A 22989-nucleotide genomic window follows, 5' to 3' on the forward strand; every position below is an offset into this window, starting at 1 on the left:
CTTATGACTCATCGGACCGTTTCCCCCCAATCACCTCAGAGGCCTATTATTGTAAACTGGAGCCGTAGTCGGACCAACTAAGTTATCAGAGCGAATTTCAACGGCATCGCGCGTGGTCCGATTAGAGGTGTTTCTTTGTACATCACGGGCGGAAGGAGATCGACGCCCTTAGATGATCGAAGCTTAGAAGACCCCGAGAGCGAGGACGCAAGATAACTCCGATGATTGTTACACGACTCTGCGACATGGAATTCCCGAGAGTCAGCAAGTGGGTTCCAATGAGCCCGGAGGGGGAGATGGTGCATCCGAAAAGTCTGGTCGCACATTCGGAGAGTATCGGCAAGGTGGGATGGACGGAGGGCCACGCTGTGCGATGGCGAAATACGCTCCCATCGATGAGGCGATCGCGCAACGTCTCAGAAGATCCCGCAAGCTACCGTCCGAGATAATCCACGGTCGGGTTGTGAGTTGTGAGCAAAGAGCAGAACTAATTGCCTTCGATCATAACGATTCCGCGGATCTGATTGTTCGGATATTCGATGAGCGAAGAGGTCAAATGTTTTATCTGCTCGCGGCGTTGTTATGACGGGGACGGCGGTTTCCATAAGATCCGTATTTCTCACGCTCCTCTGGAAATGCTCGTTCTCACCACTCGCTCACTAACGTCCGTGTGCTTCCATTCAAATGTTTTAACGTGCGACTAGCGAGAATCTCTCTCGATACAATCGAGAGAGATTCACGAGTTCTTCACCGGGATTCGGTTATGCCTGTGAATGACCGCTGATGAAGTCTCCTTTTTCGAGATTCAGTTTTCCAAACTTGTCTTCCTGGACTTACAATTAGAGCTAGCGCCCATGACATTAAAGAATGCCTCTCGAATCTTGCCGTCGTATCGCCGTTTCGTCAGAGGATTCGCGAGGCTCGCATCTCGATCTGATGCCGTTCGAAGGAGATCCGAGGACAACCCTCGAGTGAGATCATTCAGTCTCTGGATCACAGCTCGAAGATGAGAAAATTCCCAATCCGAAGCAGATCATGGTGAGCAGGAGAGGTCTTCTCTGAAAACTCACGTTCGAAACTCCGCCGCCCTTTCAGAGCCTCGCGCGAGTTTCGGAATCATTCTTACAGAGACTCTGGGCGGTCTCGGTACGCCGTAGCCCGGGAAGAATATTTTTGGTATTCCACAATACTACAGAAAATCGGACATTCAGACCACTTTTCAACCCCCGAGAAATGACACTACCGTCGCAAACATTGATGCACACCTCCGCGTCTCGACATCCTGCCTCCGCAGCTCGTTGTGTGAGCTGACGCAATGTTGACAGTCCGATCGACTCTTTGTGGCGTCCCGCTCGCTCCAATGCTCAGCCGGAAATCGGGGAAAATCTTCCACGGACTAAGTAGTTTGCGCGATCGCTGACGTGGGAGCCGGTCGGGGACTTGAGATGTTGTAGCATATGTCAAGTAGGTAAATACGCTGGCGCCGCGCCGTCTGTGCGGCTTTGCCGGTCTGAGGAGAACGATTGTGGTCAGCGATGGGCCGCTCGAGCCCGATCCCATTCTTGCGAGGCACTAAGATCCCCAAATACCGTCCCTGGAAGAATCTGAGCGACTGAGGTTTGAGGCGAGCGCGAGCGTTAATAATTCTTGATCTCAATCCATGGGAATTATCCGTCAACTCCGGGGCCTTTGAGGAGTCCTACGAATTCAATCGAGCATCCAGCTCTATCATCATAAGAAGCCAAGCCCCTCCAAACAGAGGGAGCGATCCTTCAACCATCATTCCCGGCTCTCGCTGGCTTATATAAGTATCACCACGGCTCGACTCGATCCTGAGCCCATAAGAACATCGAGCCGTGCCGCAGCTGCTTCCCTACGCGGCTCCCAATCTGCGATGCAGAACGGCCTCCGATGGGGCTTCCCGATTCTCGCTTCTCGATTCTCTCTATAAGGCCATATTCATTAGCTATTTTCAAATCTCTCACTTCGTGAAACTTGAGGAGAATTCGTTCTCGCAACCTAGTCAATCGATCCCCATAAGCTCCGAATCTCGTCAGCGAGACCCCGTGAAACGGTAATCATCTGAGATTCCGAAGGCTCCCTCCCCGACAGGATGGTTCGCCAGCATATTTGCTGACGCACGGCGTTAGCTCGTGTGGAGTCCCTCTATGGGACCTATTCCATTCTCAGTTCCATCATGCTGGATTCACAATTGTGTTTTACCGCCTCTAAGCTCGATTTAGGGATGGGATTCGCCCTCTGAGAACTTCAACGTTGCTCTTCCGAGACTCCATTTCTATGACGGAAGTCAGAAATGAAGTCTTCACGTGATTGAACAATACGAAAGCGCTACATTCCAGGACATTTTCTTGATGGGGGTATTGCTCTGTCGCTCAGGGGGGTTCCTCCCGTTGCGGATGCGGGCGCAGAGGATGCCGAAGGTGGAGAAGCGGCATACACCGATGGTGACCCACCGGTTTCCCGCTCCTTGCACGATGAACACCAAGCTGGCATCGATTCGCTTGTTAACATAAGTAATTATGAGAGAAGAAAACTGTTCCGACCTCTGCCTTCAGACTTTGCTTAATTAGGTAATCTTAGTCGAGCTTCGCAAGCCGATGACGGCTTCGGAGCACGACGCAAAAGGAATCCCGCAGTCTCACCCAAATGTCGCTGATAGCTGAGAGGGCAAAACTCCAGGATCTGGTCTTCCCCCTACGGAGGAGGAAGATCGCCATCCAAGGCATCCCGCTCAGGCTAATGGCTCCCGGGAGATCGCGGTAACGACTCCGAACAGCAGGCAGAAGAGAGAGTATCGGATGACATTGGCCCCGAATGGTCACCCGCCAGCGGAATCTCGCCATCAGTGCTGCCCAAGATTCTGGGAGAGCAAACACCTGCGAGAGCCTTCTCGAGTCCTTCCTTCTTGGAAACTTCCGTAGAGGGAACTCCGGCCTTGAAACAGAAATTTGCTCAGATATTCATATTAATTTTCGATAGAAGATGAAGACAGCCCGGCCTTCTCGGGCTTGGTGACAGACGAAGAGAGCCGTTGCCCAAAGATTCGTGGTTTCATAAGGAACCTAACGGCGAGGGAGACCGGGAAGCATTCTTCGCCGGTCGCTGATCATCGGAACGCAGAAAAATGGAAGCTCCCGTTCCCCTAGGCTTGAGCAAGGATCTCGGTGGTGACAATGGCACAGGATCAACCGAAGAGCGATGGATGGACGCTCATGAACGCGAGACGAAGTGCTCAATTATATGCACCATCTATTGGCTTGCACTTGTGAGGATTTCGAATATGGCGGTTTCGCAACTTGAATTTCCCGCCCAACACCTCTCTCTCCCGCCATGTTCGTTGGTCGCTGTGTATTGAGAGTTGACAAGCCATCCAGCGAAGGATCTCTGAGCCAGTTCTGCGGCAAAATATCTGCTCGCTACGAGTTTGTGGTGAGTATACTCGATGCTGAGTTATAACTCGATTGGGATGAAGCTTACCGATTCAAATCCACCGACTCTTGTCCGCGCTGCTCGCCGGCGAAACGTCAAAAGCTTGTACACGTCACGGCGACACCGGGCCCTTTTTCATCCCGATCTTCCTGTGGGTCTCGATTGCGAGACATCTCTCAGGTTCCCAAGCGCTGGTTCGATCAATCATTCGAGTTCCCGACGCGGTCTCCGCTCGGCTTCGGTCCTAGGTCGCGGGATAACCTGGTCGGTGCCGTTTTTTCTTGAACACCGTGTACAGGGCAACATCATGGGCTCTCTTATCTTCGGTCGGTTGCGTGGCTCGCCTGGCGAATGCTGAACCCGCAGTTCACTGTCGGAGCGACACATGATCACGGAGCATATTCTCAACGGAATGAGCGATTGAAGGATTATATCTGAGTAGAAGAGGTCTCCAAAACGTCCGGGAACATCCTCGGACACAATTGATGGCCGAGCTCAGGATAATTCAGCTTGTATGTGGCCATACCACTACCGGTCACTTCCTCGTTGTGATGCGATGTTTTGCAGAACTGAGATCGGATCCTCCGCCGGTTTCTCATGCCGCTCCTCCTTCTCGGCTCAAGTAATGATTTCCAATAGTATCGATCGCGTATGAGCGTCGCATCCGTTTTTCACGGGAAGCATAGACGCTCGTGGGGTCGATTGAATTAGGAACTGTCTCGTGATTCGTGATGCTTTATTCCGACTGTTTTGTCTGTCTCGTACTGCGTGCTCGCCGACACAGGTGGTATTTATATCCGCTTTTTGCCCGAGTAGACACCAGGGTCTTCTTAAACACTGTTTAAGAAGAGGGCTCGCTACTAGGACCATGCATCTCCTTATCCTAAACCAAGTAGGTGACGGAGGCGGATGACTATTAACGCAGAGCACTGGTATCAAGGCTTCGGCAAGCATGAGATTCGAAAGTGTCGACGGATATCTCGACTCTAGAGCGCTCCGAGAAGGACTCTAGCGAGCGCTGTATTTTGGGGCGAGCGACCATTGAACTTTCTAACGCGAGCGAGGAGCTTCACCGCGCATCGCTAATCCGCGAGTAGAATCGTGAAGCCACATTCCAAGACCGAACTGCACAGCGAGCGTTCGTTAAGTAGTTTTCCTCGTTGCCGACGCCATCTACCGGATTCTCTTCTCCACGAATGGGTCATTTCGAAGATTCGTACTCAGAGTACCCGATAGCTCCCCAGATCCCGGATTAGGCGATACCCATTTTAGGACAGAATGTTTTCTCGCACTGGATTCCAGCGTGTCAACAGGACCATCTGCCGAGTTCCCCAACAAGTTCGTCACAGATCCGGAAATCCGACGATCTAACATCTGTGCTCAAATCACATTCGCTGGCCATCGATAAAGTTTGAGCAGCGCGGCGGAATCCCAGATTGTTGAGAAAGCTGTAGATGCGCGACCCGGGCGCTGATCTGGAATTGATTCGTAGATAGACTTACGAAAGGAAAAAACATTCATATACAGGCTCATGGAAGGAGCACTGTCCCCTGAGTGATTTGACCAGTATTTCGGTCATTTACCACAACTTGCAGAATTTCGCTGATCAATCATTTGAACTTCCAGGTCAGAAAACGAATACATCTCGAGACGATTCGAAATGGGTAAGGGAGGAAAGAGCCAACAAGCACAAGCTCAGTCACAGAAAAAAGGAGGTCAGCAGAACCCCAAGCAGATGAAAGACAAACCCTCGAGAGGATGTGAGTAGGCTTTATGAAAAAGTTTCGTGGCCGCTGTATTCGCCCAGTCTCAATCTGACGATCTCGATTCCCTCTGAATTCTCTCATTGGAGCAGAATCCGAGACTCTTACTCGGGATCCCATAACAGCAGTGCGGCCTTTGACTGTAGCTGAGTTGCAGCGAGTAGGAGCCTAGATTTAACGGCAGACGCAGAGAGTATAGCGGAACATAGGCAAGCCAAATGAATCGGTGCTTATCGAAGACCGATTCCTACCGCCTCTCATCCAAAAATCCACCCCGATTACTCTGATCTGCGAAAGCTTCCGATGAGCTCCTTGTGAGCTCAAGCTGTCACTGACATTCTGCTGGATCCTCATTCGCAGGTTGCAGCAGCATCTTCAGCTTAATCCGCAAGCTGATCTTCTTGACTGCGATTTCGGCTTTCTTGTACGTGACAACGTTCACTGGGTACACCTATCATGTCAAGCAGCGGGTTCCGACCGTCAATGAATTCGTGGACTTCTCCGTGGAATCGTATCATGTTGGATCGGAACAAGCTCGAAAATATTATGCCATCGTTGACCAACATACCAAGGTTTACTATGCTCAATTCGAAAAGGAGTACCTCCCAACCATTCAACTGTACACCAAGGTAAATTCGACTCCTCTCAAAAGCCTTCCCTAAACGGAGGGGAATAATCTCAATCTCCGCATGAAATGCCGCGAAACTCCAGCTCATGACGCTGGCGTGGTCTCCTTGGAACTTTGTCGGGCTTATGTAGTCCATTGTCCTCATGTAATTACAGAGATACACGAAATTGGCCGTGGAGAAAGCCGGTGATCTCAAGGAGCTGTCGATGAAATACTTCGCTGTAGCGCAAAAGCAGGTCGAAATCTACTACAAACTCGCGCTCAAGAAAATCGAGGAATTCCAGTCCGGCAAGCAATCGGCACCGACTGCTGCACCCAAACCCGCAACGCCCAAAGCCGGTCCCACAGCGGCACCCAAGCCCGCCCAAGCATCTACCAAACCTCCCACCGCAGCACCGACTCAGGCTCCCGTACGGGTTCCCACCCAAGCACCCACACGAGCACCAACTCCAAAACCGACTCAGGCACCATCAACTCAGAAAGCTGCCCCACAGAAGCCCGTGACGACTCCCAAACCAACAGAGGCTCCGAAACGAGCTTCTCCCAACAGCAAGGAGAAGAGCGAACTCTAATTCTTTGATCTAGGCAAAATATTCTCAAATCGGCGGTTTAAAGTGGGTTACCGTAGGTGAGCGACTGGCTGCGTACCTGCTCCTTATTTTCCGACGGGGCGTTCTTTTGCTCACCGTCCCGTTCGCTCGCGATGTCTCCCGATTGAGCTATTGGATCTTCTATGCATTGGTACATTTATCACTTCCCCGGTTGCTGACGACATGGCTAGAAGGGGTCTCCCCCATGGAAAGTATATTTAGAGAAAAAACAGACTCAAGGAAGTCAGGATGATCGAGAGACGCTCAAGATTCCAGTGAGAAGAGCGTTTCCCTTGTTGGACTCCCCCCTATTCCTCTCCCTGAAGTGACTTGTAGCAGCAAATTACATAAGTTTTCGGACTTGACGTCGTTCGGACATCGGATTCCAGTTAACGTGGACTCAGAACGCGGGCAGCTTTTCGTTACTCCTCTGGATCAGGAAAGGGAATTCGCAGATTCTGAGTCGGGTAGTCTCGGTTATACTAAACTATACTTCACGGAAGTTCCTTCTGTTGACAATGTCTTCGAAGGGGAATCGGCAAGGAATATGACGATGAAAAGCACGTGGAGCATGGGTGAATGCGAAAAATTCAATAGTCAGAATTATCGTAAGAAGACAATACTTCACACTTTGAGCGATTATGGTAGAAGATAAATGAGAAGATCATTAGGGAGAGATTTCTAATTCGGAAAATTTCTATCGATGGCTGAAATTCTGGTGCATATTGTAAATATATGCTGATGTGTAAATAGCCATTTGAATAAAATATTGAAACAAAACCGATTACGTGTTTCGGAAGCGAGTAATTCATTCGGTTGTAGATCTCCATCCGCATTGCGCCGACCATAGCGGAAGCTTCATTTACATGTTCAAGAGCACCTTTTCACTCCGGTAATTTATTGTGGAAACCGTCTCGCTTCCACGCTATAGGTATTTGTCATTATGGGGGAGCCCTAACTTAGTCGCGCTCCTGGGAAGAGGGCTTTGAGAGCGTGATTATCATATTGAACATCAGGAGTTCGATTCGGCGGACTCGATCGTGTTGTTCGGAACCTCAGCGACTTTCGCATCGAGCGTCCCCTGTTTCAACTTGTGTGGATCAGTTTCCTCGTCCGAGCTCGTGTCCAACCCGAAGTGACTAATTCTGAAACAGGCCTCCCCCGACTCGCACGGTATCTTGCTGGTTTTGATGCGAATTTTCATCGAGCACTTGGGGTAGAGCTTCTCGCAGTCCTTGCGCAAGAAACCGTTGGCCATAGCCCCGAGGATACCCTGATGGTTCTTCGACAGGAATCTGCAATATCGGATCGCCGAGGAATGAACGATGATCTCTCGAAACACATTGAAATCAGAGGAGTTTCGATAATGGAATTATGTCCGACCTCTCTCGGCGCGCTATCGGAAAACAGTTTCCCGGGTCATGATTGGAGTCTCAACGCAAAGCCTCTGATCAGGACTCCGAAAAAAAACCGTCTCATACAATTTTCGTGATCAAGAGACACATACCTCATGAGATCATCGAGGACTGGATGCGACGGGAACAGCAGGGACTCGATAGCCCCTTTTGTGCAATAGTGGATTCGTTTACAATCGTAAGCTTTCTCTTTAACGACTGCTTTAAGTCGCAGGTACGAAACCCACTGACTCAGATGCTCTGATGCGGGGCCATAGAAAAGGGTCCTGGAAGGAGAAGTTTTCTGTTCTCAGCGGTCGAGCTCCCCTCCGGGAACACAATCTGGATCTCGAATTTCGATGATTCGTAAGAGAAACAAAGCGATCACTGCGAGATCACCTCTCGTCAGAAGCTTCGCCTGCTGGGCTAAGAGTCGGTGTCACGGCCGGGAGAGAGATCAACAAAAGAGAACTGATCAGCATCATTTTGGCGATCAGGATGACTGAAATTGAGTTCGAACGGGACCGCCAGTGCCATACGAGCTTCGTAAGTCGGGTCCGACGTGGAGACTTCACGTCGGATGCTCACGTCGAACATTTCTTACAGCTTCGTGCCGCGAGATTCGTGGCGGCACAAAGACTTCGCTGGACTCTGGATTGTTGAGAACTCTCTCTAATTTTCGTTCTGAATAATTTTGTGGAGCCGATGAGTGAAGTTAATCACCCTCTGCAACATATTTCCGTTTCAAAAACATATTTTCGATACGGAGCAGTGACGAAAAGAAGTAAACCCGGGACAGGATGCTTCTCCCTTGGAATCTGGCTGAGGTGCATCGCATTGTCGAATGAAGCGCTCCGCGGAAGCAAAGCAACACCGAACTCCTTGGCTGAATGGACCTGCGCATCGAATACATTCAGTGTTCGAGCCTCCAACTACCCACTCGGCCAGAGCGCACGAGTTCCAAGCCGCACTCAATCCTGCTTCTGATTTCGGGACGGATAGATGTGGCGCCCGCGTGGCCTCGAGCGCCTACGCAGTAGCTTAAAGTCGGTTGCCTGTTCCATGGGATTTCATGAGCCCCGCCGTCTGATCGGCACCGGTCCCTGGCACACGCATTCTGCCGCGAGCCAGCTTCTCAAATACTTCTCGCCCGATCGTGGTGTAGGTACATGACATTCCACCAACTCGAGTGGCATTCCAAGGCGTGGGAAAGTTCGCTTTTCGTCAAACGCTTTCCTCCCCCGAGTACAGGATGAGGAAATCGTCCCCATGACGGATATTGGAACCATTTCTCTGCGTGTGAATCATATCGTGTCCGTGCTCCGCAAAATCGAGTCTTGAATATGATCACATCAATTATCATGCTTTTTAGATCGCTGATACCAAGCTGTGGGTAACATCATTCCAGCAGCGGGTTCGTAGGCGATCTTCTAATATCTCCTCGAAAGTGCCCCCAGAATCTCTTATTAGAAGGGGGCACGATTTGTCAAACAGGCGCGGAACCATCTTCCTAATTATCTAATCGCTCGATGCAAAAAACTTTGAAAGCCAGCCTCAGGCAAGGGGCCGGCTTGACTTGCCACGATTCAACGTGAGCCCCTTGAGTCCGCTCGGAGCCTAACGGGGATTTGATTCCTATGATCAATCTGGGAATGTGAGAGGCCGTGAAGACTTAATGGGACGAGTATGGAGCCCGAATTCGACCGCACATTTCCTCTGCTAAACTAATGATGGAATTCATCTTCTCGAGCAGCCCCATCCCCCGGGCTCCCGATCTTCTGCGTTGCTCCGCAATCGAAATTTCACTGTACAAAATACATTAAATATGGCCATTGGGAGACCGTGTTCAGCTGTTTCAGAGATCGTTGTCCAGTTGTCTGCATCGGACAATATCATAATGAAGAGAGTGAGTGCGGTCACGTTCAGGTTTCCAGCTCCGGTGCTTCGAGAGCCCCCATCACACCGAACGCCCCGTTGCTATGGCTCTATGTTTGGCGGTTTCCAAGGCGCGCATCTACATATCTGTGAAGTGCTCTCGGGATCTCTCATTCCGACAGAGCAGCAGATGACTTGAGCATGCTCTCCGGGCCGCTGGTGTCCTGGTCGTGGTCGCAATCACCGAAGCTGCGGCGAAGCGAGTTCCCCCCAGTCGAGTAGTCGTCATCGGATCTTCGTCGTACGGAATTGCGGTGTGGAAACGTCGACGCCGACATCGGACGCCAGGTCATTTTCGGCATCCATTGGAGCAGAACCGTTTCAGACATGCAAGTTACACGCTGCATTTGAAGTTTGAGCTCAGTCTTCCCCGGAGCATCACGGCATTTGAATCTTCCTGAAGTTTTCCATCTTGAGCCGTAGCGTTCGGTTGAATCAGCTCCCCTCTTAAGGACTGTTACAGTTCGTGTATTCGAAAACGATTTTTTCTCGCGGTATTGTTCCTTTCACTCCGCTCATGACAATGAGTTGTGAATTCGCATTGCTCCGGGGCAGGTGTCTCTCTGCTGTAAATGCATGATCTGGAATGCGAGGCTCCGATACATTCTTCATAAGGCACCGGTCACGCGCGGCGACGTTGCCGCCCCCGGACCCCCGGACAGACACGCTGGCCGCGTGATTGGTCCGTACCGAACGCTCAGGTGAGTCCATTGTGAATGAATTGCCTGAGCGGATGCATATTGGATCGAGAGACATCTCTCAAAGCGATCGCTGCCTGAAAATACATCCAAGCCGCTGCTCCCGGAGACTTCTTCCGCGCGAAACATGAGCGCATTCCGCCCTCCATCGGCGTTACAAACATCATCGGATCTGGCCACAGAACGGCTCCTCCTATCGTCGAAAATTTTTCCTTTTTTCCCTCAAATAGTACGCCTCGTGGGTAAGATGTCTCATCGCTGTTCTGGAACTTTCCGGAGGCTGTCCTTTTCTGCATCTACTGGTGGCTTCCGGTGACTGGCTTCCGTAGCTCCGAAAATGGATTCAAGGACCTGAGTGCCCCCTCCAAAATCGGTGTCTGCAAGAGTATCCTTGAGTTCTGATTTTGCTGGCAAGTTCGGAATACCCCGCGATGCTCGGGGCTGCGACCGACCTCTACGGCACCGATGAACATCACCTCCCCAGAGACCGACTCGATCAGCGGTCTTCCCGAATCGGACTCCCTCGTCCGAAAAGCATACTCAAAAGTTTCAGATAGAGGTAGAGACCAGGCTCGAGAAAGCAGAGCATACTCGTGTTATGCTCAAAATCGAGAAGTTCGCGAGCTCCCAGTGTCCCTTCTCAGAGATCGACCAGTAGGTCGCTTCTCCGGTCAAGGATATTGGAACCATCGGATGAGCCACCCTCGGGCTCATGTCCCGCGTCGTTCCGCGGAGGCTCGGATCGCCTTGACAGTGATCCGGCCTTTTTTGTCCCCTTTCAGCTCTGCCATCCCGAAAACTACAACGGGCGGAGGCTTTCATGATCGCGTGGAAAGCTCTTTAAATCACCCATGGATACTCTAGGCATACTGTCCATGCGTTTACCCAAGCGGCTGTTGGATCGGTGCTCAGAGTGGCCGGTTTGTGCCGGCTGCACGTCTGCTGCAATTAGCTTCGGTTAATCATCATCTAGAAGGGTGTGGTCTTCACAGCCGAAGCGAGTCAGACGTACTCGAGGGATGTACGGAACTGGGAGACCGACCATCCCCCATTTGAGGACTACGTGATCCTCGTACGCCACGATCCGTGAAGTCCACCCGTCCGCGAAGCGATCCGCGCACTGCTCGAGATAAAATCGTATGAACCGCCACGGGTAGCAAAGCAAATTATTATCGGGGCTCTCGGCCATTCTCTCCCGGAGATTTTGGCTCTCCAAGAATTCTTTTCGATGGGTTCGTTGACGCTTCCGAGAAGTGGCTCGGGATAGGCAGGGACAGCATCAAAAGTGTTGGACAGAGCTGGGATCGTGAGGGAGAAAGTGACTCCGCTTAGTGATTCCAGAGCAGGATCACCTATTGATATTGATACGCACAGGGAACGGTCATTCTGCTTGTTTTACGGATACAAGCTTCTTCTGAATCGCAATAACGATCTTCAATGACGGCACATTCCTTCGAGACTCTTTCTCTCTCCCTCGGGATCACGGAAGGTTAAGCTTATCGCCAAACCCACAGAGCTCGTGTTGTATCCGCATGGCCGATTCGGCCGTATGGCCGAATCGCGAGAACTTCAGGTATCTCTTGCGCACGCCTGCTATTCCAAGCATTTCGGGAAATTCGCTTCGAACGCCCAAACGAATTCAGCGAGAGATCGAGTCATCCTTTCACGGGAAGATGATTCGGTGGGAAGAGGACTAAAGCACAATCTTACTGCAGTTCATAGCGTGACTGAGGATTATGACTCACTAAGGGGCTCAGTCTTCCCTCCGTTAATAATTAATTAACATCACACGGCATGCTGAGTTTCACAGTGAATGCTCGACTGAGATATCCATCGAAGGGCTCGATAGGGACTTGTCTGCGAGCGAAAGAACAGAATTGAAACAATCTTTAGCCAGTAAGTGGTTTAGGGCTTAGCTTATCTGATTACATAATGAAGCGGATTATCATGTTCGGGGTAATATGGGCCTTTCCGAGGGCTGTGACCTGTGACTCAATGAAGCCTACCGGCAACGTGAAACAAGCCCGATGGATGTGAACCGACAGACTCGAAATCGAAAGTGGAGGCGCTCGCTCCGGAATCGGGATTTCCGGGAACCAGGAGAACGGATTCGTTTCCCGCTCCAGATCAAGAGGCACTTTTGCACTGCTTTCGTGTCGCTCTTCTTCCGACCAAGGAAGAGGTTCGTGGTCTGTGTGGCACGAGCCATGGCATCTGCGCTCGTCGCGTCTGATCAGCGAACATCAGTTTGGAACCTCCTCCAGTCATCGAGGAGATATCATTCGGCGACTTCACGTCTCGTCTCCTGGCTGAAGCCTGACATCCTTCCTAGTTAGTCTTGAGCGGAATGTGCCCAACACCGTAATGTCCAGACTATCGGTAGCGCTAGGCTGCTCCCCCACATCTATTCGATCCTACAGGAGAGCACATCGAAAACGTTCACGGATAAGAAGCTGGGGAGTGTGCTCCCGGATCTCATTCAGATTCTTTCCTCGAATAAGATCACGGGAGGATTGATCTGGGGCGGTGAGCCGCAGGAGACCATATCGGGGACCGCTCGATCTGCACTCCGCGTCCGAAGCGGAGGATACTCGTGTAATTTTTTTATTTTTATATTCTTCCCTTCCTGATCGGCGATGAGGTTCGTACGCATTGATAAGTCTCGAAAGGGGATCCTCCATGGAAAGCCCAAACCGTCAGGGTATGATTCCTGTCGATTATCCTACTGTTCAGCAGTTATTCTAGACATAGCCTCCCCCGAGGATCGGTGAGTCTTCTGCGTCTGATACCTCCTTGAGATCAGCGTTTATTCCATCCCTAGGTGTGCAGCCGACAGATCGAGATGGGCATTGCGATGGCCCGCATTCGGGCTCGGCAAAGTCGGAAGCTCGGAGGCTTGGAAGCTGCCGGGAGACGGTCCGGAGACTCGGGCCATAGCAGCACGATAGGTTCAGGCAGATGGTCAAGATACCGGTGCGATCATGAGTTGCTTCTCGAGTCTCGTAGGTGTGGGAGGCGGGTAAGAAGTGGAGGCATTTTGTATTGAGTAACTTCCGCCTGACGATCGGCGCTCCTGTCATCCATGAGATATTTTACAACTGAGCGATAAATCAGAGTGAGGCATCACTTGCCTCCGCCGAGGGGCATCAATTGTTATTCCACCAAATGTCTATTATCGGGTCCGCAAGCCTTTCTCCACGACGCGCTCCACGTGCAATTAATTAATCTTCATGATGTTTCCGGAGCCACTTCCACGGGCCGTTTATTCTTGACAAAAAAATTTTTTTTGCTCCGATCGTTCCTCCCAGATTACAAGATGGGAAAAACGCGACTGTGCACCGGAACGCGCGTGACGCTGCCCACTTCCAGTGGACGCTATGAGTAGTAAACACGAGCGGCGGATCACCGTCAAAACCGAGTTGTACGCAAATCCGAAAGATCGGAATCTATCCGAAGCGTTGTGCCTCTTGAGCGCGTTTTTCGGTCGAATACTTCTGTTCAACGTGCCGACATAGAAGCGTGGCTTCCAGGACTACTTCCGCACTTCAAGCGGTGAGGAATCGATGCGGTCTTCCGAGAGCGACCCTCCACAGTCGGAATTTTCGCACTGACAGCTCAAGCGGTATCATCGATCGGAGTAACCCTATGGACACAAGAGTTGTCGGTTGTCGACTCTGGCTCGTCATTCACGCCTGAAAGCGTACGACGCCAGCGGCTGTCCGCGAGCAGACATGGATCACCCGCCGGATAATCTTCCCCTCAGGTTCTCTCTCTCTCTTCCTGCGCTCACGTCAGAGTGGTGGTTCCGCTAAGTTTTTTCTTTGAATTTGGATGAGTTCGCGTCTGTTAGCAATTATTCACGGCCGCTGGTAACCCTAATAGGTAGTGAAGCTTCACTGGGGGAGGAGGCGAGGAAGTCTTCCCTCACTCGTCGAATCAATCTGCCATCCATGGCGACGACATTATAGTTTACTTACGGGGGAGCATCAATCTGTCAGCAAGTGAGAGATCCCAGCACAAAAACGCGCGTGTTCCGAGTACGTGAAACTGAAATATGCTTCGAGTTCATGACGCCGTCGAGTGAGAAAGTTGTGCGTGATCCCGAGCTTCGGAAACGGAATATGTTTGGAATACGTTCGGTGCTGGTATGGATTTTGGTGCTGTTCCTGGTAAGTCCCCATGCGCGAATCCACTGGGATCGATTGAGGATAACTTGGTTCTCCAAATACGTGCGATCTCGCCACAATCCGACCACACGCACGAAGATCTTCCCTTGCGCTGATAGTCGGATCTTCGACATTCCATTTCATTTCTAGTTGTTGACGGCGTCCATACTAGCTGCGAGCGAATTCGCCGACAGGAACATAACGTCCTTGCATGACATTTGGATTCCCGCAAACTTATTCAATTCCACTTCGAGCAACTCGTCCTATACTTCATCGGCCAATGGGGGGCCCCCAGGGAAAAATCGAAGTTCCAAATCGAAGAGAAACAAGGAATCGGTATCGAACACGACATCCTCCTTGACGCCCCAAAATCGCTCCGCCGAGGCTCCGAGGGCCGAGGCATTGCGGTCTCATCCGTCCAGATCGGGCAGAACTTCTTTGAAGGAAAATCGGAAAGCTCTTTTTTCGGTGGACTCCTGGATGGGGAACCTAGGTGAGACCTTTCGAAAAAATTACGTGTTTTCCTTCCCGGAGCCTATCTCCATTCCGTTGGGTCGCTCTTCAGCATTGAATATTTACAGCGGAGCTACCGCTGCCTCGCGTGCAAGAACTCCGGAATCTAGCAGCGGCAAGCATGCGCAACCACCAAAAAATCCATCCTTCTCTGAACTCTGCCGCCGCATCTTCGAAGCGTGCCACGGTGTCGCGCGGTGGCCATGGGGAAGACGAAGATCGCAACGAATACGCCCAGAGGGAGCCGAGCGAGGGGGAATCGTACAATGAAGAGCATCAGACACATACTTCCGACACCGAAGCAGGGGACTTCCCTCGCGAAGAGGAAATAGGTGGAGCTCCGGGCAACAGTCACCCCCCAGCTTGCGCAGGCTTCTCTCGCTTCTATTGTGACGCATCAGATGATTACCCTACGTGAGTACCGCTCGTTCGGTGGAGATCCCGAGGATCGACCAGGATCACAGAGGAAAAAAGTTCGATTGAAGAAGTAGTAAATTCGAGCGATCCGGAGCTCGAAGATTCATTAATGCGAATCGTGCGTTCCCAGCATCTCGGCTTTGATTAATGGTTCCCAAAGATCTCGTGTTCGCGAGACTTAGAAGCCTAATCCGATGATTCCGAAGGGGCAGAAGGGGATTCCATACAGATCCTGTGACGGATCACTGATCTTTACAACATTCCGCCTGAAACCCACGTAAAATGTTTAAACCGGAGGGAACCATGTAGCAAGCGGCAATAAGGCACCCCGACGGGATTTTCGAAGGAGAGGTACAATCCAAGACTCGAGGGCTCCGCACCATTAGATAGTTGCGAGGAAAAGCCGTTGAGCTCCCCCGAGGAAGTCTGAAAAGAATGCCGGGATGGTGGCCGAATGCTAAGACCAGGAGGGAATCACCACCGCATCGGTGGCATCTAGATTATTTCTTCAGAGGGTCACGCATCTTCCCCCCCGCAGCGGAAGGCTTGCTCGGGGAAAACCGAATTGGCATAGGGATCCCTCGTGGAGAATACTGGTGTGGCGAAAGCCACCGATACTCACGAGCCACGGAACCAGACGAGCCGGAGGAAGCGTCGACCTTCCATGCCAAAAAGTAACTTTCGCTTCCCCATTCTAATCCCTCAGGGCGCTCATAAATCAAGTCACTAAGTACCTCAAGTGGCCCTTGGAGAAACTCTTCAGAGATCTGCGCGATCTGCAACCCCCGACGCTAGCGGATTCGGAGAATGGAAATCTGGTCTGCGATTCAATGACGAGGATTATACGACCAGGTTGGGCACGGAACACCAACGGGAAATGGCTCGTCGTAATTAACACACCGTATCACATCCAGACTGTCACAGAAATCAAGTGCCGGTAAGTGACCAAGCCGATCAGCGAGATGGTCCGGTGATTAGCTCGTCTAGCACATCAGGTGCGGAACGTGCGTCGGTGAGTCGCCGCTCAAACTTCGTAGCTTCAATCCGTGACTTCAATGCGCGAGTCCACGCCGCGAACCGACGCCGATTAAGAGCGGCGGGTGACCATTCCTTAAAAGAACTTCGGCAGGGATTCCTGCAAGCTCCCTCTGAGGGTTTCGGTCAGATAATCCGTTCTATAGTTTCGATCGATTTTTAGACCTACCCCACAAAATGTGCATGATCGGCCGTGATTCCGCTCATGATCATGTGGATCTCTCCACCGCAGCAGTCAATCGATGCTACGAATCATGGGATGAAGTTTTCAAGAGCTCAACCGAGACTCAAAGGGAAGCGGGTGAGGCCTTGCGGAGCCTCGGTGCTAGGGGAACGGTGTTTGCTCCGACGTTAAGTAGTTTAAGAGCATTAAGCACCGGTACTTGATGCTCCGACGATTCTAGTGGATGAGACCCTCGAGCGGATGTTTTTCTTGACGCGACGAACCTTTCAACTTTTCTGACTGGAAACAATGTCTCGCAAAGCTTCACTTCCGATCGAAAGTCGGCCTACCGAAACAGAGTTCGAGCTACAGTTCCCCGTTCATCTTCTCGTGCTCCCTCGAGGGAATTACACATCCATCGATGAGCCCTGATGCTTGTCCGATATAAATGTCGTCAATCAACGCGATCCTTTTATCTTTTTCAGGGACGAGGAATCCGCTTGTGCGTACATCGCGCCCTGCTTCCATAGCTCCTGTCAGCAGCGGTACAACATTCAATCTCTCTTGGTTATAGACCCCAACAATCACTACAAGGGACCGTTCTTGTCGCAGTTTTTGTTTCCGTCGAGTTGCGTCTGCTTCGTCCCGGACCCCAATCTTGTCTTGCAAGCTCAATGTCGAGCGGCTCCGAAATACGGATCGTAGAATCCCGTCCGGAAGCCAGCCGAGTCTCCCACTTTATCGACTTGGAAACGCAGAATGTCTCATTGATTCCCCGACTCGCGTAAAGATAGTGGCGTTCCGACAGTCCTTCAGTAGCGGCCTGATGTGGGCCTTGACTGTGGTGAATTCCAGAATGAGACCGGATGCTTCAATGTCATGGATGCGTATGTCATGTCCACCGGAGGATACAGCTTCTTTTGAGAGACGACATTCATGTACCATGCTTATGTAGAGACTATCGGAGCCCACGTTCGGGAAATATTTATCCTCCTAATTCATTGAGAATCATACTTCCAAGACGTACACTCATCACCGGAGCACCGTTGCTCATGTTCAAGCTTTAGAGTCGCTCATCGATGTGTTATGGATTCCTTTTGTTTATATGTATCCCACCCTGGGGGATCAGCCGACAACGTCCTCGGCTTGACTTCAAGTGACGAGCTACTGCAGCGATGCTCTCCACGAATGCAGGTGCTGTATTCAACCGCTTTGGGGAATCATGACGTCCCCAGGGAATCGGTCAGACTTGCCATTATCGAGGACCAGAACCTCGAGCAGAGAAGTCCCGAAAATTTCTCGGGGAGAAACTTCTACACCACCCGTCACTTGTTCAGATTCCGCACAACTTCCTTGGTGACTCCGCAGGATCACCCGAGGTGAAGTCTTCTCTTCTCTCCATTGTTTCTCTGAAATTTCATGAGTGTCCGACTTGTCGAGCAAGCGTCTTGGTGCCAAATGGCTGTGTCAGGCAGAAGAATGAGGAGCGGATGCAATAAATATTCTGAGTGTATATTAATATGACCCGTTATTGCCCGATACGCAGTATTGACTCCGAAAAATTACACACCGATCTAATCGTGGGGATTCCGCGCTCTGGAAGATGGGCGGGAATCGTACTTTGAGCTGATGGTCAGGCCGATCTCCTCCGAAAGATTTCCAACGGCTCCTCGGCAGCCATCATGAGATGCGACATGCTTTATCAGGGACAACGGAGGCCCTCCCAAGGATCCGGATCCGCGAGTTTCCCCCGCAAGATTCCGCGGATGCAGTCGTCTGGATACAGGCACTCAAATATATGTTCATTGATATAGCTGGGAGGCTAGGTGAATTGATGTTGGAAGTAGATGTTCCGAAGATGACGAGTCCCTGTATTCGAGGAGCTGGTATTCGCGAAGTCGCGGAATCGCAGATCTGCGAGAGGCCGATCGGCCATTCTCGTGAGCAAAACTCGACAGTGGAATCCTTTTCTGCTTATCGTTGATTTTCTCCCGGGGCGGGAAATCTCGCAAACACGGACGGCCTCTTGAACATGGGCAGGTTTGCGTTGGATTGAAAGATCAGACCGGCCGTTATTCACGAACAGGCGCCCTCGAACGTTGTGAATCTCGAGCGCGAACGGATGAGAAATTCTATTGGGGCTCCGATTGGATAAACATCCCGTATGATCGGTACTCCATGTCCAGATGATGATTCGAACAGCAGCTTAGCAACTCTCGGGTTACCAAACGACATCGGTTCTCGACGATGGAGCTGACGGAATATCGGAGCTGAAAGGGCAGGAAACCCAATATATCGGCTTTTTGCCGAATTCCCCCCTACGAGGAGTCCAAATGTCTGATACATTCGGCCACTGACTAAACGGTGTGTCGACAGGGAATTTTGGTGAAGTATGATTTCTCGCTTCTGTCTGGCGCGAGTCTGCTACGCCTGAGAGCATCCAGCGCCGCTCGCTGTCCGCGGCGAGAATTCCGGATTAACATTCCTATGATTTCACTTTCACATCCTACGTTCTTGCCAAACCGACTGCTTTTTTTTCTGAATTCGGATGATTCAGCGTCTGGCGGCAATTATTCACTGCTGCCGGTAACCTTAATAGGTAGTGAAGCTTCACAGGGAGAGAAGAAGTTACTCTCGCTTGCCGAATCAATCTTCTGTCAAAGAAAAGATATCACAGTCTGCTGGGAAGGCTGCATCGGGTGATTCGGAAGTTGTAGGTCCCATACAGATATTGCAAAAATCGACCGAAGAGAGTAGCGTGTCCGAATATGATTCGGGTTGATGACTTCGTCGAGTGACACTGCCAGACGTGCTCGGCATAGTGGTCAGCCTCGGCAGGAGCTTAAAATGTGTGGATCACGTGCGGTGCTCTTCTGGATATTATTCGTCATTGTGGTAAATATCGGAGTCAGTAAGGGAATCTCCGTATGTCCCCTGACCGACGCGCGCCCGTTCAACGCAGCGAACGGAAAGCCCGAACACGCTGTGCTCGCTCTATCACGCACTCCAAGTTCCCACTGTCGAGGGTTAATCCTCTTCCTGCTTCCAATCTCAATTTCACATGAGATCGGATTATCCTTCCCCCCGTAGCTTTCGATACTATCCATATTTTATTTTCCTTGCGCCAGGCTCTATCAAGAGCTCGAACGATCTCTCCGGGGGTGCTACCGGGGTATGCGAGGGAGTTTGGTAGAATTTTAACCTCCCTTTGCATTATATTGCCAGCTGCTCATGGCCTCTTTTTTGGTCGCCACTGAGATCTCCGATGGGAACCTCACAGCCTTGCACGACATTTGGGTTCCGATAGAATTGTTCAACACGACCTTAGCAAATTCCACGCAATCTGCATTGGTGAGTTCAGGATCGCGGAATGAGACATCTGGCATAGCCCGAACACTGAAGAAGAAAAAGAGAAAGAAAATGCCTCCATCGGCTGCTGAATCAAGCGTCGGAGTGGCCCGAAATTCCTCAGTGGACTCACCGAAAGCCGAAGCTCTCCGATCGAAGTTCTACAGCACAGCCAAAATGTCTCCGAAGGATAATCAGATACAACTCTATTCTGTGGGCTCTTGGATGGGAGACCTGGGTAAGTCCGATCACTTTTTCTCTCAATTGACCGAAGCTCATGGGAATATCTTCCCCGAATTGAAAATCCTCGAAATTCCTTCGAGTCCAAACGAGCAGAGTGCCGAAGAATCTGGCGTGCGCTTCCAGCTATCTCATCTTCGAAACGAACAACTCAGACTCGCAGAGATTCCGTCATCGCGGGAGCGAACAACATCCATAGGAGGAAGAACCCGACTGCAGGAGAATCTATTCTGCACGAGCACCAAACTCATTCTTCTGACGACGACGGCGGCGGCGGCGATCACGACGAAGACGACGAGTCGAGGGAATTCCCTCCCGAGGATGACGTTGACGGGTCGCCGAGCAGCACTCATCCTCCCGCTTGTGCCGGTTTCCATAAATTCTACTGCGACGTATCGGATGACTACCCCACGTGAGTATGAATTTCTCGTATAACGCAGCGCATTCGGACCCTCATCGAGGCGCAGACAGGTGGGACTACTCAAACCCTTGCTAATGGGTTTGGCTACAACTCTGCTTGTGAGAATTCGCCCGCATCGGAGCGTCTCGGCAAGCGAGAAGACGAGGAAATGGCCGAGAAGCGCCCCACTGTCGATGGAAGCAAAGGAAATGATGCCTCTGATGGAGGAAGCCGTGTTATTAAGAGAACGGATTGTGATTCCATCGCAGGGCGCTGATTAACCAGGTCACTAAATATCTCAAGTGGCCCTTGGAAAAGCTGTTCCGAGATCTCCGCGATCTGCATCCTCCCACGCTTGCGGATTCCGAGAAGGGAAGTCTCGTTTGTGATTCGATCACGAGAATCATTCGACCAGGATGGGCTCGGAACACGAATGGCAAATGGCTGGTCGTCATTAACACCGCCTACCATATCCAGACAGTCACCGAAATAAAATGTCGGCAAGTATCAGATAATGGCATAGATTCCCCGCAGAATACTCGTTCCCATAGATACCTTCAGAGTTTCGGGAAGCAAGTGTGGCGGAACGAGAGCGGAAACTGAAGAAAAATTCCGTCCAAGAGTTAACGGAACATCGGCTGTATCTTGAAGCGAAACTGAATCTTACTCAATGAGTGTCAGTTCCCTTCATTTGCGGTAACCTACACGAGAGATTTGACGCTTGGCTGACCACAGACTTACGTTCAGCCGGCGCGGCGGGGCCGAGGCTGACGCTTCAATTTTCGAGCTTACGGTTCTTCTTGAGCCGTATTCGGGGTTGGAGCAATCTCACAATGATTAGATATGGGCAGGGCGGAATCTGCGCCGTGAAGTCCGTCTCCCGAGACCGGATCTGCTCTGATCGTGTCAGATTTCTCATTCGTGGATCGGCCCTACGCAGTATTTCCGCGGAACGATCTTAACGTTGTCTCTGTACCTTCCAGTTCCGAGGGCACAGCGTGTGCCTTCATCGCGCCATGTTTCCATAGCTCCTGTCAACAGCGGTACAACATTCAATCACTCCTGGTTATCGATCCCAACAACCACTACAAGGGACCCTTCGTATCACATTTTCTGTTCCCCTCAAGCTGCGTCTGCTTTGTTCCGGACCCGAAGCTCGTGGTGCAGTCGCAATGTCAGGCCGCTTCGAAATACGGCTCTTAGACTTGCCATTCGAAATTCTGCATTACGCTGAGTTTGGAAACACTATGCTGTCTAGGGCTTTACCAAAAAATCTTCGCGCGTGATCTCACATTCCGGCATACCATCATACGGAAAAAGAGTGCATATCGAGGAAGACGATTTTCTCGGAATCGATACCCTCAATGAAGTGCAACGGATGGAAAATCTTCCGGTTGTTGAGAGCTCTGAGGGAAGGAGCACTCTTGATCGATGCTGGAAAAATCTGATCATTCGTCATTTTTTGAGCGTTCACGACGATCCGCTACGGACGGAAGCAGCGTTAGCGGCAGGGGTATTTATATCGAGTTTTACTCATCATAATTTGTTGGAGGCTCACCCAGAATGATTTTGGAACGCCTTGCCGCTTGAAAATCGGCGGGGGGCGGCGCGTCGCTGTAAATACTGGGTGTTCGCTATTTATCTATGTTCCAAGCTTCTTCGAGTCCCGGATCGCTGATATCTGATGCCTTTTCGAGTGAATAAGGGAATGAAGCCTATCGCGAACTCCCTCACCAAAGCACGCTCCATTCCGTATCCCGAAAGTTGAATAAATAAATAAATTTTATTCAATACAGCCACAGGTCAGTCAACGAGGGCGCTCTCGATGAGTACGCAAAATCGCGAAACTTAACAAACGTGTGCGGAACTCTGCACATCCCGATGTCGAATGATATAGGGCCCAAATCTATAAGAGGGAACACCCGCGCGTGACGCAGGTCGTCAAATATATGTATTCATATATGTATGTATACTGTGAGAGAACTCGAGTATTCGATCTGGAAGGACCGAATGAGTTCCAGGGCACCGCCATGTATTGCGTAAGAATGGTCAGTATTGTATTCACAGTCTAATGTACAAATGAGGCTCGATCAGGGCTAACTCGGGCTCGCGGAGAATACAATAAGACCCCGTGGCTTCGCCTTGGAGGGTCCGACCCCTTCCGAGAATCTCTCCCAGGGAGACTAATAAAATGTCATTCATTTGAGCGCAGAGATTCTTGCGCAACTCTTCTGATGATCACCGTCGGA

General features: G+C 51.0%; 4 protein-coding genes across 4 annotated transcripts; 3 read left to right on the top strand and 1 right to left on the bottom strand.

Annotated features, from left to right (window-relative positions):
* Positions 1 to 3353: 3353 nt before the first annotated feature.
* Positions 3354 to 7221, top strand: LOC100897332 (endoglucanase A). The gene is made up of 4 exons (XM_003740465.2): positions 3354 to 3450; positions 5077 to 5210; positions 5574 to 5842; positions 5997 to 7221. The coding sequence occupies exons 2-4, from the start codon at positions 5111 to 5113 to the stop codon at positions 6411 to 6413; spliced, it is 786 nt and encodes a 261-aa protein (XP_003740513.1). The 5' UTR covers positions 3354 to 3450; positions 5077 to 5110; the 3' UTR covers positions 6414 to 7221.
* Positions 7222 to 7443: 222 nt separating this feature from the next.
* LOC100904076 (uncharacterized) lies at positions 7444 to 8310 on the bottom strand. Its single transcript, XM_003740508.1, has 3 exons — positions 8225 to 8310; positions 7939 to 8112; positions 7444 to 7726 (listed from the first exon to the last, which is right to left on the bottom strand). Exons 1-3 carry the CDS (start codon positions 8308 to 8310, stop codon positions 7444 to 7446), a joined length of 543 nt encoding a protein of 180 aa, XP_003740556.1.
* Positions 8311 to 9650: 1340 nt separating this feature from the next.
* Positions 9651 to 17457, top strand: LOC100904218 (uncharacterized). The gene is made up of 4 exons (XM_003740509.1): positions 9651 to 9731; positions 10316 to 10461; positions 16261 to 16491; positions 17238 to 17457. The coding sequence occupies exons 1-4, from the start codon at positions 9651 to 9653 to the stop codon at positions 17455 to 17457; spliced, it is 678 nt and encodes a 225-aa protein (XP_003740557.1).
* A 3301-nt stretch (positions 17458 to 20758) lies between these two features.
* Positions 20759 to 21943, top strand: LOC100904358 (protein spaetzle 4-like). The gene is made up of 3 exons (XM_003740510.1): positions 20759 to 20811; positions 21010 to 21240; positions 21724 to 21943. Exons 1-3 carry the CDS (start codon positions 20759 to 20761, stop codon positions 21941 to 21943), a joined length of 504 nt encoding a protein of 167 aa, XP_003740558.1.
* Positions 21944 to 22989: the final 1046 nt, after the last annotated feature.

This window comes from Galendromus occidentalis, unplaced genomic scaffold (assembly GCF_000255335.2).
Source record: "Galendromus occidentalis unplaced genomic scaffold, Mocc_1.1 scf7180000076951, whole genome shotgun sequence".
Classification (NCBI taxonomy): domain Eukaryota; kingdom Metazoa; phylum Arthropoda; class Arachnida; order Mesostigmata; family Phytoseiidae; genus Galendromus; species Galendromus occidentalis.

Excerpts from the sequence above, each read along its gene's own strand:
- LOC100897332 (XM_003740465.2), top strand. The coding sequence starts at position 5,111 with ATGGGTAAGGGAGGAAAGAGCCAACAAGCACAAGCTCAGTCACAGAAA. Across the intron at positions 5,211-5,573 it reads AGACAAACCCTCGAGAGGAT|GTTGCAGCAGCATCTTCAGC; the intron begins GTGAGTAGGCTT and ends CCTCATTCGCAG. Across the intron at positions 5,843-5,996 it reads CCATTCAACTGTACACCAAG|AGATACACGAAATTGGCCGT; the intron begins GTAAATTCGACT and ends ATGTAATTACAG.
- LOC100904218 (XM_003740509.1), top strand. The coding sequence starts at position 9,651 with ATGGCCATTGGGAGACCGTGTTCAGCTGTTTCAGAGATCGTTGTCCAG. Across the intron at positions 9,732-10,315 it reads ACAATATCATAATGAAGAGA|GTGTCTCTCTGCTGTAAATG; the intron begins GTGAGTGCGGTC and ends GCTCCGGGGCAG. Across the intron at positions 16,492-17,237 it reads GTCACAGAAATCAAGTGCCG|GGACGAGGAATCCGCTTGTG; the intron begins GTAAGTGACCAA and ends TATCTTTTTCAG.
- LOC100904358 (XM_003740510.1), top strand. The coding sequence starts at position 20,759 with ATGAATTTCTCGTATAACGCAGCGCATTCGGACCCTCATCGAGGCGCA. Across the intron at positions 20,812-21,009 it reads CCTCATCGAGGCGCAGACAG|GGCGCTGATTAACCAGGTCA; the intron begins GTGGGACTACTC and ends ATTCCATCGCAG. Across the intron at positions 21,241-21,723 it reads GTCACCGAAATAAAATGTCG|TTCCGAGGGCACAGCGTGTG; the intron begins GCAAGTATCAGA and ends TGTACCTTCCAG.
- LOC100904076 (XM_003740508.1), bottom strand. The coding sequence starts at position 8,310 with ATGATGCTGATCAGTTCTCTTTTGTTGATCTCTCTCCCGGCCGTGACA. Across the intron at positions 8,113-8,224 it reads GGCGAAGCTTCTGACGAGAG|GACCCTTTTCTATGGCCCCG; the intron begins GTGATCTCGCAG and ends TTCTCCTTCCAG. Across the intron at positions 7,727-7,938 it reads GTCCTCGATGATCTCATGAG|ATTCCTGTCGAAGAACCATC; the intron begins GTATGTGTCTCT and ends CCGATATTGCAG.